Source organism: Mobula hypostoma, chromosome 1, assembly GCF_963921235.1.
Source record: "Mobula hypostoma chromosome 1, sMobHyp1.1, whole genome shotgun sequence".
Classification (NCBI taxonomy): domain Eukaryota; kingdom Metazoa; phylum Chordata; class Chondrichthyes; order Myliobatiformes; family Myliobatidae; genus Mobula; species Mobula hypostoma.
Genome location: NC_086097.1, coordinates 99,473,057 through 99,487,768, shown reverse-complemented (window position 1 = coordinate 99,487,768; position 14,712 = coordinate 99,473,057). Strand labels below are relative to the sequence as shown.

The 14,712-nt window shown below is 45.0% G+C and overlaps 1 protein-coding gene across 1 annotated transcript in view; it reads left to right on the top strand.

Moving 5' to 3' along the window:
* The window catches only part of LOC134340389 (1-phosphatidylinositol 4,5-bisphosphate phosphodiesterase beta-2-like), a 186,493-nt gene that overhangs the window by 69,446 nt on the left and 102,335 nt on the right, over positions 1-14,712 (top strand). The window contains exons 11-14 of the mRNA XM_063037964.1: positions 841-998; positions 2,739-2,821; positions 7,004-7,088; positions 8,633-8,798. Of these exons, the coding sequence (XP_062894034.1) occupies positions 841-998; positions 2,739-2,821; positions 7,004-7,088; positions 8,633-8,798 (492 nt within the window). The remainder of the gene's footprint in view (positions 1-840; positions 999-2,738; positions 2,822-7,003; positions 7,089-8,632; positions 8,799-14,712) is intronic.

The window sequence follows — 14,712 nt, the reverse complement described above, 5'->3', positions numbered from 1 at the left end:
AACACTGTTTTAGCTCCCCCAATGCAAAGCAAAGAAGGCCTTGTGTCCATATTGATCGTGTGTGTGCAGAACACGTGTGGCACATCTGAACATGTATTCATTAATGGAAACTTGTACTGAGTAGATGTGTAGTAGTAGGGAAGACAAATGCAGCAGTAGTATTGACTTCGAGAGGACTAGAATATAAAAACAAAATGCACTGCTGAGGGTTTATAAGGTGTTCAGACCGTATTTGGAATATGGTGTGCAATTTGAGGCCCTGTATCTATGGAAAAATGTGCCACCTCTGGAGGAGTTTCACCTGGAATGAAAAACTTAATATATGAGGAGTTCTTGATGGTTCTCTCCTTGACAGACTTCAGAAGATGAAGTGGGGGGGGGGGGGGAATCTCCTAGTGGATACCGAAAGGCCTGGTGGATAGTATGGCCATGGTTAGGATATTTCCAGTAGTCGGAGAGTCTAGGATCTGAGGGCATAAAGGCATGTTCCTTTCAAACTGAAATGGGGAGGAATTTCTCCCAGCCAGAGTGCAATCTGTTGCCACAGAAGGTTGTGTAGGTCAAGTCATTTGGTATGATTAAAGCAGAGATTGATAAGTTCTTGACAGAGAAAGAGTTGGAGTTGAAAACAAAATCAGCAGTGATTGAGTAGGAGAGCAGACTTGCTGGGCTGAATGGCCGAATTCTGGTCCTGTATTCCATGGTGTGTGCAGATCTTGTGTAGAACTGCTGAACAAACACTCAGTGATGAATCACGTTCTTCTTGAGTATTCTCTGTTCAGCCAAAGAGTCCGTGAGTGTTCCTCCCTTTAATGTTGATCTTCTCTGCTGTCCACACAGCCGGGCAGTTCTCTGGGCTTTCATCCCCGGAGATGTATCGGCAGGTCCTCCTTGCTGGGTGTCGCTGTCTGGAGCTTGACTGTTGGAAAGGCAAGCCACCCGAGGAGGAGCCCATCATCACACACGGTTACACCATGACAACAGAAATCCTGTTCAAGGTAACTTCACAAATTCTCCCTAAGAATATCACACGGTCTAGGAGACAGTCTTATTTAAGTGATGGCTCAAACCTTTGATTTTTGAAATAAAATAGAGAATGCTGGTAATATTCAAGAGGTCAGGCAGCATCTGTGGAGAGATAAACAGAGATAATGTTTCAGTTGTTGAACTTTCATTGCAATATAGAAAAGATAGAAATCAAACATTTTCAGTTGCAGAGAAAGGGGAGGCTGTAGACAGAACAGAGGAAGATCTGTGATGTTGGAGAGTAACGAGAAACTGAATGATATAAGTGGATAAGAAATGGTATGGAGGCTTGTCTGACCCTTCCTGGACCTTCAAAGGACCTTCCTGACGAAGGGTTTCGGCCTGAAACGTCGACTGTACCTCTTCCTAGAGATGCTGCCTGGCCTGCTGCGTTCACCAGCAACTTTGATGTGTGTTGCTACAATTAAATGGGAGCTCAGTGACACTGTATATGGAATATACTATGTGTGGGGTCAATTTCCCCACCAAGGGAAGAATATACTTGTGATAGTTCACCAGATAGGTTCCTTGGATCAAATGTTTTCATAAGAGGAGACATTGGGTAGATTGAGTTTCAAAGAATGAGAGATAATGTACAAGATTCTTACAGGTTTTGACAGAATAAACATGGATTAGTCTCTCTGAGTGAAAAGTCTGGGTCAAGGTCACTATCTCAAAATTAAAAAGTCTACCATTCAGGACAGAGATGAAAAAAGATCCTTCAGCAGAGAGTGGTAGCTCTCAGGAGTTCTCTACCGAGGGAAGTGTGGAGGATTGGTTGCCGTGTGTGCTTAAGACTGAGTATGGTAGAGGAATTGAGGGGTGTGGGGCTAACGCAGCTAGGTGGTGCTGTGGTAAAACATTGAGTCAGAAGAGACTAAATGGCCTACGCCTGCTTCTAATTCCCATATCGTCATTCAGAGACGCTATCACACTGGTGAGGAAATCCACAAGGGAGCAGGACAAAATTAGGGCTAGGCTGAATACAGGGTGGCAGGGTGGGGATACGTCGCTACCAAAGGAGGTGTAAGGCTCTCCTTCCTCCGCTAGCCTGCAGGTCACCCTTAGGCAAGTTGTAGCACCTGCTTATCAGCCCGATCAGGGTCACGTGAAGCGCTGGAAGCAGGCGATAGATGGGGTATATCACAAATCACAAGTCCTGGTTATTTGACCACTGATGCCAGGCAGACAATCTCTGAAGAGTACTGGTAATTGATGGGGTCACCCGACTTGTAAAGACACTGCCCAGAAGAAAGCAATGGCAAACCAGTTCTGTAGAAAAATTTACCCAGAATAATCATGGTCATGAATAGAAGAGCATGATGGCTCACGTCATATGACACAGCACATAACGACGATGATGGTGTGGTGATGATCATGAAGCACAACATTCAAGAGTTTCAAGATGTCAGAATCAAAGTCGGGTTCATTGCCATCTGCACAAGTGTATGTCTGAAAAACTTACTTGCAGCAGTGTCACAGGTAAATAGCATTAGATAAACAATTAAGCGAGGTTCTAGAGGAAAATCAAGCTTAGGCAGGTAAATGAAATTCAGCAGAGTATCCGTGATCTTGATAAATAGTAGTGCCAGCACGACGGGCAGAATGGTCTTCTCATGAAGGCCTGTAGTTCAATGCCTGAGTGTAACCAACTGAATATAACAGTCAACATTTATTGGAAATGAAATTGTTATGAATATTTCTTGTGACAGGATGTGATCGAGGCCATAGCAGAGAGCGCTTTCAAAACCTCCCAGTACCCAGTCATCCTGTCCTTTGAGAATCACATTGACTCGTAAGTAAATTTGACTCTTTGATTTGAGTTTTTAACGGGAAGATAATGGATTCAGAAAGAGAGCAGTGGGGTTTAAAAGTTGGGTGTTGAAACTGTGAACAACAACCCATTCACTGTATAGCTGAGCTTTTGATAAACCTGGCCTTACCACCCCAAATCACAGAGCTCATAGAACTTAGAGGAGTACAGCACAGGAACAGGCCCTTCAGCCCATCATGTTGTGCTGAACCAGCTAAAAAGTAAATCAACGCCCCCCCAAAAAACTAATTCCTTCTCCCTACAATGTCTATATCCCTCCATCTTCCTCATATTCATGTACCTATCTAAATGTCCCTTGAGAGCCTCTAATTTTGCCTCTATCATATACAGGCAATGTATTCCAGGCATCCACCACTCTCCGAGTAAAAAACTTACCCCTCACATCCTCTTTGAACTTACCCTCTCTCACCTTCTATGCATACCCTCTGGTTTCTCCTCAGCCTCCATGGCTCCAGAGAAAACAGCCCAAGTTTGTCCAGCTTCTCATGACAGAACATGTCCTCTAGACCAGACAGCATCCTGGTAAGCCTCTTCTGCACCATCTCCAAAGCCTCAACATCCTTCCTATAGTTGGGTGAGCAGAACTGTACACAATACTTCAGATGTGGCCTAAACAGAGTTTATAAAGTTGCAACATAAGGGCTTTTTCTTTTGAACTCAATGTCTCGACTGATAAAACCATTATCCTCCTTAACCACCCTATCGCCCTGTGTAGCCACCTACACGAACCTCAAGATCTTTCTGCTCAGCAACACTGTGAAGGGTCTTGCCCTGAACACCGTACTGTCTCCTTGTATTTGCCCTACCTCACATTTATCTGGATTAAACTGCATCTGCCATATCTCTGCCCATATCGTCAACTGATCTATATCATGTTACATTCTCTGCCAGTCTTGTACACTATCTACAACTCCACCAATCTTGGTTTCACCCGCAAACTTACTGATCCACACATCTACATTTTCATCCAGGTCATTTATATACTGTACATCACAAATAGCAGCGATCCCAGCACAGATCCCTGCAGAACACCACTAATTACAGACCTCCATCTTGAATAGGTCCCTTCAACCACTACCCTCTATCTTCTACGCACAAGCTGGTTCTGAATTCAAACAGCCAATTCACCACGGACCCCGTGCATCTTAATCTTTTGGCTTGAGGGACCTTGTCAAGTGCTTTACTAAAATCCATACAGACAGCATCCACTGCCCTACCTTTATCAGTCCCTCTTGCCACTTTGTCAAAATATTCAATCAAGTTGGTAAGACACAACCTGCATCACACAAAGCCATGCTGACTCTTCCTTAATAAGCCATGGGATTCCAAATATATCCTATATCCTACCCCTAAAAATTTTCTCCAGCAATTTCCCTATGTCTGACATGACATTCACTGGTCTATAGTTCCCGGAATTTTCCCTTCTTCCCTTCTTAAATAGAGGTACAGCATTAGCCACTCACTAGTCCTCCGGGACCTCGACTATGGCTAGAGAGGACACACAGATACTGGTCAAGGGACCAGCAATCTTGTCTCTTGCCTCCTTCAATAACCTGGGGTAAATCCCATTAGGCCCTGGGGACTTATCCACCTTAATAGTCATTAGGAGACCCAACACTTCCTTCTCCTTGATCTCTAAACACCCTAATGTATTTATACACTCAGCACTGATCTCCACGTCTCCATGACCTTTTCTTTAATAAATACTGAAGCAAAATACTCATTAAGTACCTCAATTGTATTCTCCACATCCAAGCAAATGTTCCCCCCCGCTTTATCCTTGAATGGTCCCACCCTCTCCCTAGTTATCCTCTTACTCTTGATGTATATATAGAATGCCTTTGGATTCACCCTAATCCTACTTGCAAGGACTTCTCATGGCCCCTCCTGGATTTCCTAATTCCCTTATTTAGTTCTTTTCTGGCTTCTTTATAATCCTCATGTTTTCTGTTTGATCCTAAGTTCCGAAGCTTCACATACTTTCCCCTTCTCCTCTTGACTAGATTCATGACCTCTCTGGACATCCAAGGTTCTCTCATCTTTCCATCCCCGTCCTTCCTTCGAACAGGAGCACACCTTTCCTGTACTCTGTGCAATTGATCTTTAAACACCCTCCAGATGTCTGATGTGGACTTGCCAGAGAAAAGATGTTCCCAATGAACTCTTCTTAGTTCCTGCCTAATAATTTCCCCTACTCCAGTTTAAAACTCTCCCACAAGGACCGTACCTATCCTTATCTGTAGCTATTCTGAATGTTAAGGATTTGTGGTCACTGTTCACCCACTGAAAAATCAGTCACTTAGCCAGACTTATTGCACAACACAAGGTCCAGTACAGCCCCTCCACTCATTGGACCGTCTACATATTGATTTAAGAAACTCTTTTGGATATACTTAACAAATTCTGCCCATTCTAAACATCTTGCATTAAGAAGGTCCCAGTTTATATATATTGAAGAAGAAAGCCCTTAACTCCGAGTGGAGTCATTGGGACGCCATCATGACGGTGTTTTTTTAAGCAGGCTTTCTTATTTTTATGAGACCGAGTTGCTAGCTTGACGCTCAACCCAGCCTGGATGGAAAGCGTGCAAGCGAGCCGGCTGGATTCAAACTTGGGAGCCTTCGCTCTGAAGTCCGGCGCTGATGCCACTACGCCACCAACCGGCCTAGTTTATATATTAGTGAAGTTGAAATCCCCCACGTCAACAACCCTATCATTTTTACACATTTTCTTAACCTGTTTATATATCTGCCCCTCAATATTTTGGTGGCTACTGGGGAGCCTGTAGTACAATCCTGTTAGTGTGATGGCACCTTTCTATTCTTGGGTAGGTCAAAGGGATTAGTTTAGTTAGGCATTTGAGAACTAGTTTAGATAGTTAGGTATAGCATAGTGGGCCAAGGGTCTTGTCCCTGTGCTGTACCATAAGAGACAGTAAGAAGATCACTGGTACAGTATTAGAAATCCATTGGCACCCTATCAGCTTTCTAGAGTGGTGCTGTGGTAATTAAGGCCAACTTGAATCTGAGGCCCTATGGACACTGAAGATCTCATTCTAATACCTTGGGGAAGTTGTCCTTCCTCAGCCAACAGTGAAACATACTATTTGTGTGTGGCAGTTTGCTGTGCATTAGCAGCTCGTCTCACGCCCTGCATCATAAAAAGAACCGGATGTCCAAAGCGTTTTGAGGACTCCATTCCACTGGTGGCAAAGTCCTTTGGACAGAAGTGTGAAAAGACCCATATTAGTACAAGTCTTTTTGCTCAATTTCCTCTGTCCTCCCAGTGATGGCCAAAATTTGACTGTGAATTCTGCTTTACTCTGTATCTTCTGTAGACCCCAGAAAAAACAGGCAGAGTTGCCTTGGGAATATATTCCAAGAACAAGATGTTTCCACCAGTGTGATACCGAAATCCACCTTTCACTGGGTTATGGGATAATAATGACTCAACAAATGATTCTGATGCTCACTAAATCAGTTGTTCTCCAGTGCAGAAACAATATGGACAAAGTTATATGGAAGTAAAGTGGTTAGCGCCCTTTGCCAATGTCTTCCTTATTGTCCTTCATGGTGATCTCTTACTACTACAGGATATAATTCTTTGTGCCCATTTTCTCTCCAGGAATGCCTACCACTTCCTCCCTCTCCAGTACCTCAGTGTGCTTGTCCTACCCTCCATATCAACCCCTCTTTCCTACTCCCTTCCCTCTGAAATTCTGTATCTCTCCTCACCCTTCAGTTTCCTCTCCCCACCGCTCTCCCCTACCCTCTCTCCTCGTCCAACACCTGTTCACCTCTCTATCACATCCCACTGTGCCACCTCCCACACGCTCCCCTTTGGCCCCTCCCCTCTCTTATTCCTACCCCACTACCTCTTCAGTACCCTAAACTGAGTACCCACTCTTCCTTTTTCCTTTTTCTCTCTTTCAATCACTTTTTCTCTGTCTCCCCTTTCTTCTATCTCCCTCCTTCCTCTCTCCCTCTCTTTTTCTCTCTCCCTTTCTCTTTCTCATTCTTGCTCTCTTTTCTCACTCTCTCTCTTGCCCTCTTTCTCTATCTCTCTTTCCCTTTCTCTCAATTGCCTCCTTCTTCCTCTCTTTCCTCAATACGTATCTGATCGGTTTTCTTCACTTTCTGACAGCCCTAAGCAGCAAGCCAAGATGGCAGACTACTGCCGAACCATATTTGGAGATATGCTACTAACAGAGCCTTTGGAAAAATATCCAGTAAGTATGGTCTGGAGGGTGTGGGCTTATACGGAGGGTGTGCAATGCTGGTGATGTTATGGTGCGGGGCTCTCTGCATTATGGTGGCTTTTCACTTGATGGACACAGAATGCTATGCAAGGCCTGCACTAGAACTTCAGCTTCTGATCAAGTCCTGGTGTTCTGTATCCGAAACTTTTAATTATGCACACGCTGGTTAAAGAAAGCAGGCGGTTTGGCTTTCTGCAGCTTCTCCCATTCACAAAAAGCCTCTCTGTAAGGGAGACTGCTCTCCAAATAATTGACTTCACTGGCATTTGCAGTATTGGTGCCATTTACTGGGGGAGCTCAAAGTCACAGCTTTCACTTTCGACAGAACTTTGCACTCACTGGAAAATATAAACCAGTTGTCAAACTTGTGAGGCCCATCATTTAACAGGGTTATGAATTTCAATAGCTCTCCTAACATCATTTTCATATTACCTTTAAAACCATGCTGTACGATAATTTCCATATTTCTCCATTATCCAATGCACGTCATACACGCCTGACCTTTTGAGACTGACTCTGATTACACATATGCTAATTGATTAGACTAAATATTAAAATTCACCCAACAAAGACAAATATTATTGTAATGTGAAATGTGAACTTTATAGTTTCAACAGTACTGGCTACACATAATGCAGAGACCCCTTGACAACAGGAAATGCCCTACTCCCTGCACCTATACCCCACCAGGAGGCGTGGAGGCAAACTGGTGCCCAGGGGTGGGGAATGACTGAGGTCGAGTGGTGGAAGCTGTGACTTTGAACCCACATTTGAAGCGCGTCATCTGCCAAGTCTGTTTACACATTGCGCAAAGCTGTTAGGTTGGTATCATTTGAAGGAGCTTGCCTTTCAACATTTAAGTGACAAACTGTAGGTGCTGAAAAACACAAAATGTTGAGAAAACTCAGCAGGTCAGGCAGTTTTGGTGGAAATAGAAATGGTCAATATTTTGGGTCTGGGATTCTTTATCAGAACTGGGAAAGAGAGAGGTTAATTTTCAGTAGGAGAGAAGGGGGGAGAGAAGTGTATTAAACCAAGAAGTGTCTCTGTAGGGTGTAACAATAGGTGGCATTACCAGCACATATCATCTACATGTCCCTGTCTGCCAACCTCACCCTGTCTCCATTCTTCCTTCACCCATCCTCAGTCCACCAATCACCTACTGGCCCCTTGTCTCACCACTTCCCCTCTCTGGTTTATACTGGCTATCTTCACTCACTACCCCCAGTCCTGATGCGGGGTCTGGATCAAAAACATCGGCAATTACTTCCTCCCTCCACCCCCCACACAACGCACCCCACAGTTGCTACTCAACCCCCTGAGTTACTTGTAGATTGTTTGTTGCTCCGGATTCCAGTACCTGCGTTCTCTTGTGTCTAGATTAAGCTTCTTGGCACGTGTAATGTATGGTAAATGTTCAAGCTGCAGGACGTGCCCAGCAGGGCTGACTTATACTGTTAGAATACAAAAACGAAGCAAAATCATATTAAATGTGCATGTCTTGTCTGTGGCAGCTGAAGCCTAGAGTTCCTACCCCCAGTCCGCAGGAACTGTTGGGCAAAATCCTCATTAAGAACAGGAAGAATCAGGTTTTCGGTAACAGAAGCCAAGAAACAAAGAGAAGGAAGAACTCGTATCCAGCACCTGATCAGGCAGCATCTGGTGAAACAGTGAATATAGGTACAGTTTTCCCTTCCAACACTGCCCATTGATGAAGTGTTCATTGTAAAGTGACCTTGGGGGTTGCAACATTAGTGGTAAAGCTTTATACTTAAACAGATTATACTATTTATATAGCAGAATGTTTTGGAAGTGTGGTGTGTGGGAGCTGATGAAAAGCATTGCAATTCATGACAACTTCAGCTGCCGTAAGTGTCTGCATCTCAAGAGGTTTTAGCTCAGATGAGCTGAAGGCTGAGATTTGGAAAATGTGATACAACAGGGAGGGGCAGGTGCCTTCCATTCTTTGTTCCAGGAATCAGTCACATCCCTTTGATTAACTAAGATACTTGATCAGTCAAGAGGAACAGGAGATCGTGACTGCAAGTGAGGTGGGCATGGGGACTCAGAGGATGGAGTAGAGAAGCCTCAGCCTCTACCTTTGTCCAGTGGTTTGTAACTTGCAGCCTGGGTGAATGAGAACAGAGTGCAGGGGATGAGAAAGTTGACCATCGCACCATATACACAGGTCATTCAAGCGATAGGTGTCAGTAATTAGGAGGACAGATACTGTTTTCTGTTCTGTCACTGCATATGGGGCTGTTAGGTAGTTACGTGACTATAGCAGATATTAATTCACACAAGAACCAGTCTTCAGTTCTAAGTGTTGTGACAGTAATCGAAGTCACCAAAGAGACACAGAAGCTGGTGATATAGAAGTCTATTCATCACAATAAACAGGTATTCTCATGGAGATACTCTCAGTAGAGGCTCTCAAACCTAAAAGTACATCACATTTTTATACCTTTAAGATCAATGGTTTCAGCAGGTGATTCAATACTGATTCAATAGTTCTTGATACCATTGTTACTTCAATACTTTGGGTTGACAACTGGTTCCTTTGAGGTACATATATTTACAGTGGAAGCACATTGTAGCTGACAAGACACCTCTGAAGGTTTAATCAACTTTCTTGGGAGAAAATAATTAGTATGGACATTCTAAAAACTTCTGACAATAGAGAGCCGGACGCCCAAAATTAATGTTGTGCCTCTGAGTACACAAATATACTGAGTGCACAAAAACTATAGATTGCCTATACCTGTGACCATGTTTGGTATGCTAAGTGACAGCATCAGTCTGGCCTACCAGAATCTCAGGGTTGTATATGGTGATATAAATGTTCTTTGCTAATAAATTTACTTTGAACTTTGAACTCAAGTCACAATGGTGCAAATAACTTAGCCCATGTTGCCTGGTTTGATGCAGGCCCATTAGCACAACCCATTGTCTGAATGTTTGGTATGTGCATACGCAAACACCTCATGGTCACCATTTTGCAAACCATACCTCTTAGTCTATGGGCTTTTAACTTCAATTTACTCAACCCGTTGTCTAGTTTACAATAAAAATAGAAGACTACTTCTTGCTTGAATTAATAGCTGCTATATTGAGAATACTCCCTAACATACCCTCCTGACGTGACCCCAGACAGAAATTGCTCCCAGGAAGTGCAAACTTGATCGAATAAAGTAAGGCAGCAAAAAATGACCTTCACTTTGGTTCCCTTCTCCAATTACTAACCAGTCATGTCACTATGTGTATCTACACCTATACTGTCATCCCTAACTGGCTATCCACAAGCCTAAGCAAAGATGGCAATAAGAAGTTCCGGAAATTCGATCACATCCTCTCCTTGGAAACTTTTGTCCTCTCAATATCACCCAGTCTTTAAAATGCAACTTTGTCAATCATGTGCTCGTTGCTTCTTCCCTGCTGGCCCATTGCGGTTTACATATCTTTATCTTCACCCCTTCAATATCTGAGAGACAAGTCTATCAGTAGTGGCTATCAGTATTTACTCAATGGGCAGGGTCCCAGCAAAGTAACTTTGTTTCAGATTCATAGGCAGCAGTTCACATTCCATGCCATGACACAAGATTATCGAATGATCTTCTCAACCGGTCTTTTTGATCGATCTACAGGAGGGTTTGGGGTGGTCTCTATTCAAACAGATGCAAGGACCTTGCCCTGGTGTCACCCACTCCCGGATGGCTGGCCCAACCACTGAAAGAGCTCAGGCCTTTTGTGTGCGCTCCACATTCAGGCTGGGCTGACTGCCTTCAGACACTGTGCGCCATTTCTTCTTTTTCTCAGTTTGTCTTGCCATTGAGGGTGGGGAATGAATGAGGGGCGGAAACTGATGCCTCTGCCATAACTTGGATCTTTTCCATCTAGTTTCCCAATATATTTCTGTTCTGATCGATATCTCATCGTCTACTTTCAAGGTCCAGCATCCATGACAGAATATAGTTATAATTAACGCTTTATCCACGGGTTGCTGCCTCACTCTCTGTGTCTTCTTCATTCATGTTTCTCCTCTCTTTCATCTGTGGGTCTACCTCCATCACGTGTGGTCAGAGGTAGCTCAGAAGGCTGGTGTTCATCACTTAGATTCTCTGTAATGACACTGTTAATGGGTGGACTTGATCCCTTCTTCTGTCTGTGAGGACGACAAGAAGATGAGACATACTGTTAACCCAAGTCCAGTGTTTGCACTGGCTGCCCTGTAGAGTCTGCACACGAACAAAAGTGTCATTTGTGTCAGAAGCATCACCTGTGGTCCCATCTACCTTGGAGCAAACTCTGCCTAGTCACACAGTTCCCTTCATTGCATGAGTTGGCCAGCGGCTGTGGGAAAACTACCTTCTTTCCCTCAGGCTCTCTCTGATCAGCACCATGTTGCTGCTGCTTTGCTCTGTGTTAACCTGTTACAATGGTCCTTCACATCTCCGTATGATCTTACTAGATTGGTTCCAGTAGTTTCTTCTTCCTCCCTCGACCTGTGTTCCTTTTTTCTCTCTGCCCCATGCTCTGTGCATTCATTCCTTTCTGCTCCTTTCCCTCCCCTTTCTGGTGTATCTTTATTTTAATTGCTGTTACCTCTGCAGTCAGCTGCACCACTTCCAACAGTTCCTGACTGAATTTGAGCTTTGGGGCCTCCTGACATGATTTCCAACATTGCCCTGTGTCCTGCCCCTGCTTGGGGCTACTGTCCCTCCATGGGCCACGTTGTCTGCTCTGGAGATCATACGTGTTCGCCGTTCCTGACGAGTCCACGTGACTCCTTCTGTCCCTGAATCCACGATCACACCTCCTTACGCAGTGCGTCTTTCCCCAGGACAGTTCCCTCATTGTTTGGGCACTCCCAAAAATCCACAGGAAGCGGCTCTCCCTCAATCTCAAGTACCTGAGGTTCACTCCTCATTGTTTCGCCTCCTGCACTGGTAACTCTCCAGCTGTGGATAAGGGTAGATCAGTTATCGATACTGCTGGCCCTGTGCCCACTAACGCGTCACATTGTCGGCCCCCTAATAAACTTTTAGTACACTCATGGCTGACCCCGACTGCAGTGAAGGTTGCTGTCAGTCATTTCTCTGACCAGTTGCTGTCCTCACCAGCTCTATAATCTGGTCGGCAATCAAATTGAACAGAGAAGGTGTTGCTGTCATTTGGTGGGTGACTTTTGCACCTTTCTCTGGGAGGCCATAGCTGCAACGAATCATCTCATTCATCTCACTGTGTTTGTTCTGGCGCTCTGTTTCTTGATGCCATGGTTACTGGGACACAAAGCAAGTGCTCTGTGATATGACAGAGGCTACATTCACCACAGTCACTTTATGACTTCTCTTCCTCCTCTGATATATTTCCCCAGCCCATGATGGGCAGGGGAATGAACCTGCTCTGGTGTCAGCTCTCTCAGTGGGAGATCGTTCTGAAGATAGTGATCACAATGCTATCTCCTTTACCATAGCATTGGAGAGGGATAGGAACAGACACGTTAGGAAAGCGTTTAATTGGAGTAAGGGGAAATATGAGGCTATCAGGCAGGAACTTGGAAGCATAACCTGGAAACAGATGTTCTCAGGGAAATGTATGGATTCTGCATGGGTACGTTCCAATGAGACAGGGAAAAGGTGGTAGGGTACAAGAACTGTGGTGTACTAAGACTGTTGTAAATCTAGTCAAAAAGAAAAGAAGAGCTTACGAAAGGTTTGAAAAAACTAGGTAATGATAGAGATCTAGAAGGTTATAAGGCTTGCAGGAAGGAGACTAAGAATGAAATTAGGAGAGCCAGAAGGGGCCATGAGAAGGCCTTAGCGGACAGGATTAAGGAAAACCCCAAGGCATTCTACAAGTCTGTGAAGAGCAAGAGGATAAGATGTGAGAGAATAGGATCGATCAAGTGTGACAGTGGAAAAGTGTGTACGGAACCGGAGGAGATAGCAGAGGTACTTTGCTTAATATTCACTATGGAAAAGGATCCTGGCGATTGTAGGGATAACTTGCAGCGGAGTGAAAAGCTTGAGCATGTAGATATTAAGGAAGAGGAGCTTTTAGGAAGCATCAAGTTGGATAAGTCACCAGGACCGGATGGGATGTACCTCAGGCTACTGTGGGAAGCGAGGGTGTCATACGAGGTCGCTGGTGGCGGACCCAGATGCAAGACACAGACACTGAAGTACTAGGAACAGGACTAGGTGTGAAAAGACAGCAAGGGAAGTGGGGAAGAAATGATGCTGGACAAGACACAGGCCTTGGACAAGACTAGGATACAGGACCTGGGTTAGGACTAGACTAGGAAAGTGGGACCTGGATGAGGAACAAGGAACTTGGAACCTGGACAAGGACTCCGAGCCAGAGACTGGACAGGGACCCGGAACCTGGGTCTTGACTCGGGCTCGGACCCCAGAACACAGAGCCTCGGTCTTGGGAGACAGGAACACAGAACACAGAACCTTGGTCTTGAGAGACAGGAACATGGAACACAGAGCCGGGACCCCTCCTCGGGAACAGGACGTAGGGCCGGGACTCATACACAGAACACAGAGAGACAGTTCTCAGCACAAGGTAGCAGCAAATGGCCTGACTTACCTAGCGAAGGCGTGGACACAGAGACGGTTCTCAACACAAGGTAGCGGCAAATGGCCGGACCTACGTAGCGAAGGCATGGACACAGTTGCAAACAACGATAGACAGTTCCTTATCTAGACACAAGTAGAGCCGTAGATGCAGTGTGTATGGATTTCAGCAAGGCATTTGATAAGGTACGCCGTGCAAAGCTTATTGAGAAAGTAAGGAGACATGGGATCCAAGGGGACATTGCTTTATGGATCCAGAAATGGCTTGCCCACAGAAGGCAAAGAGTGGTTATAAATGGGTCATATTCTTCATGGAGGTTGGCGACCAGTGGTGTGCCTCAGGGATCTGTTCTGGGACCCCTACTCTTCGAGATTTTTATAAATGACCTGGATGAGGAAGTGGAGGGATGGGTTAGTAAATTTGCTGATGACACAAAGGTCGGGGGTGTTGTGGATAGTGTGGAGGGCTGTCAGAGGTTACAGCGGGACATTGATAGGATGCAAAACTGGGCTGAGAAATGGCAGATGGAGTTCAACCCAGATAAGTGTGAAGTGGTTCATTTTGGTAGGTCAAATATGATGGCAGAACATAGCATTAATGGTAAGACTCTTGGCAGTATTGAGGATCAGAGGGATCTTGGGGTCCGAGTCCATAGGACACTCAAAGCTGCTGCGCAGGTTGACTCTGTGGTTAAGGCGGCATACGGTGCATTGGCCTTCATCAACCATGGGATTGAGTTTAAGAGCCAAGAGGTAATGTTACAGCTTATATAGGACCCTGGTCAGACCCCACTTGGAGTACTGTGCTCAGTTCTGGTTGCCTCACTACAGGAAGGATGTGGAAACCATAGAAAGGGTGCCGAGAAGATTTACGAGGATGTTGCCTGGATTGGGGAGCATGTCTTATGAGAGTAGGTTGAGTGAACTCGGCCTTTTCTCCTTGGAGCGACGGAGGATGAGAGGTGACCTGATAGAGGTCTATAAGATGATGAGAGGCATTGATTGTGTGGATA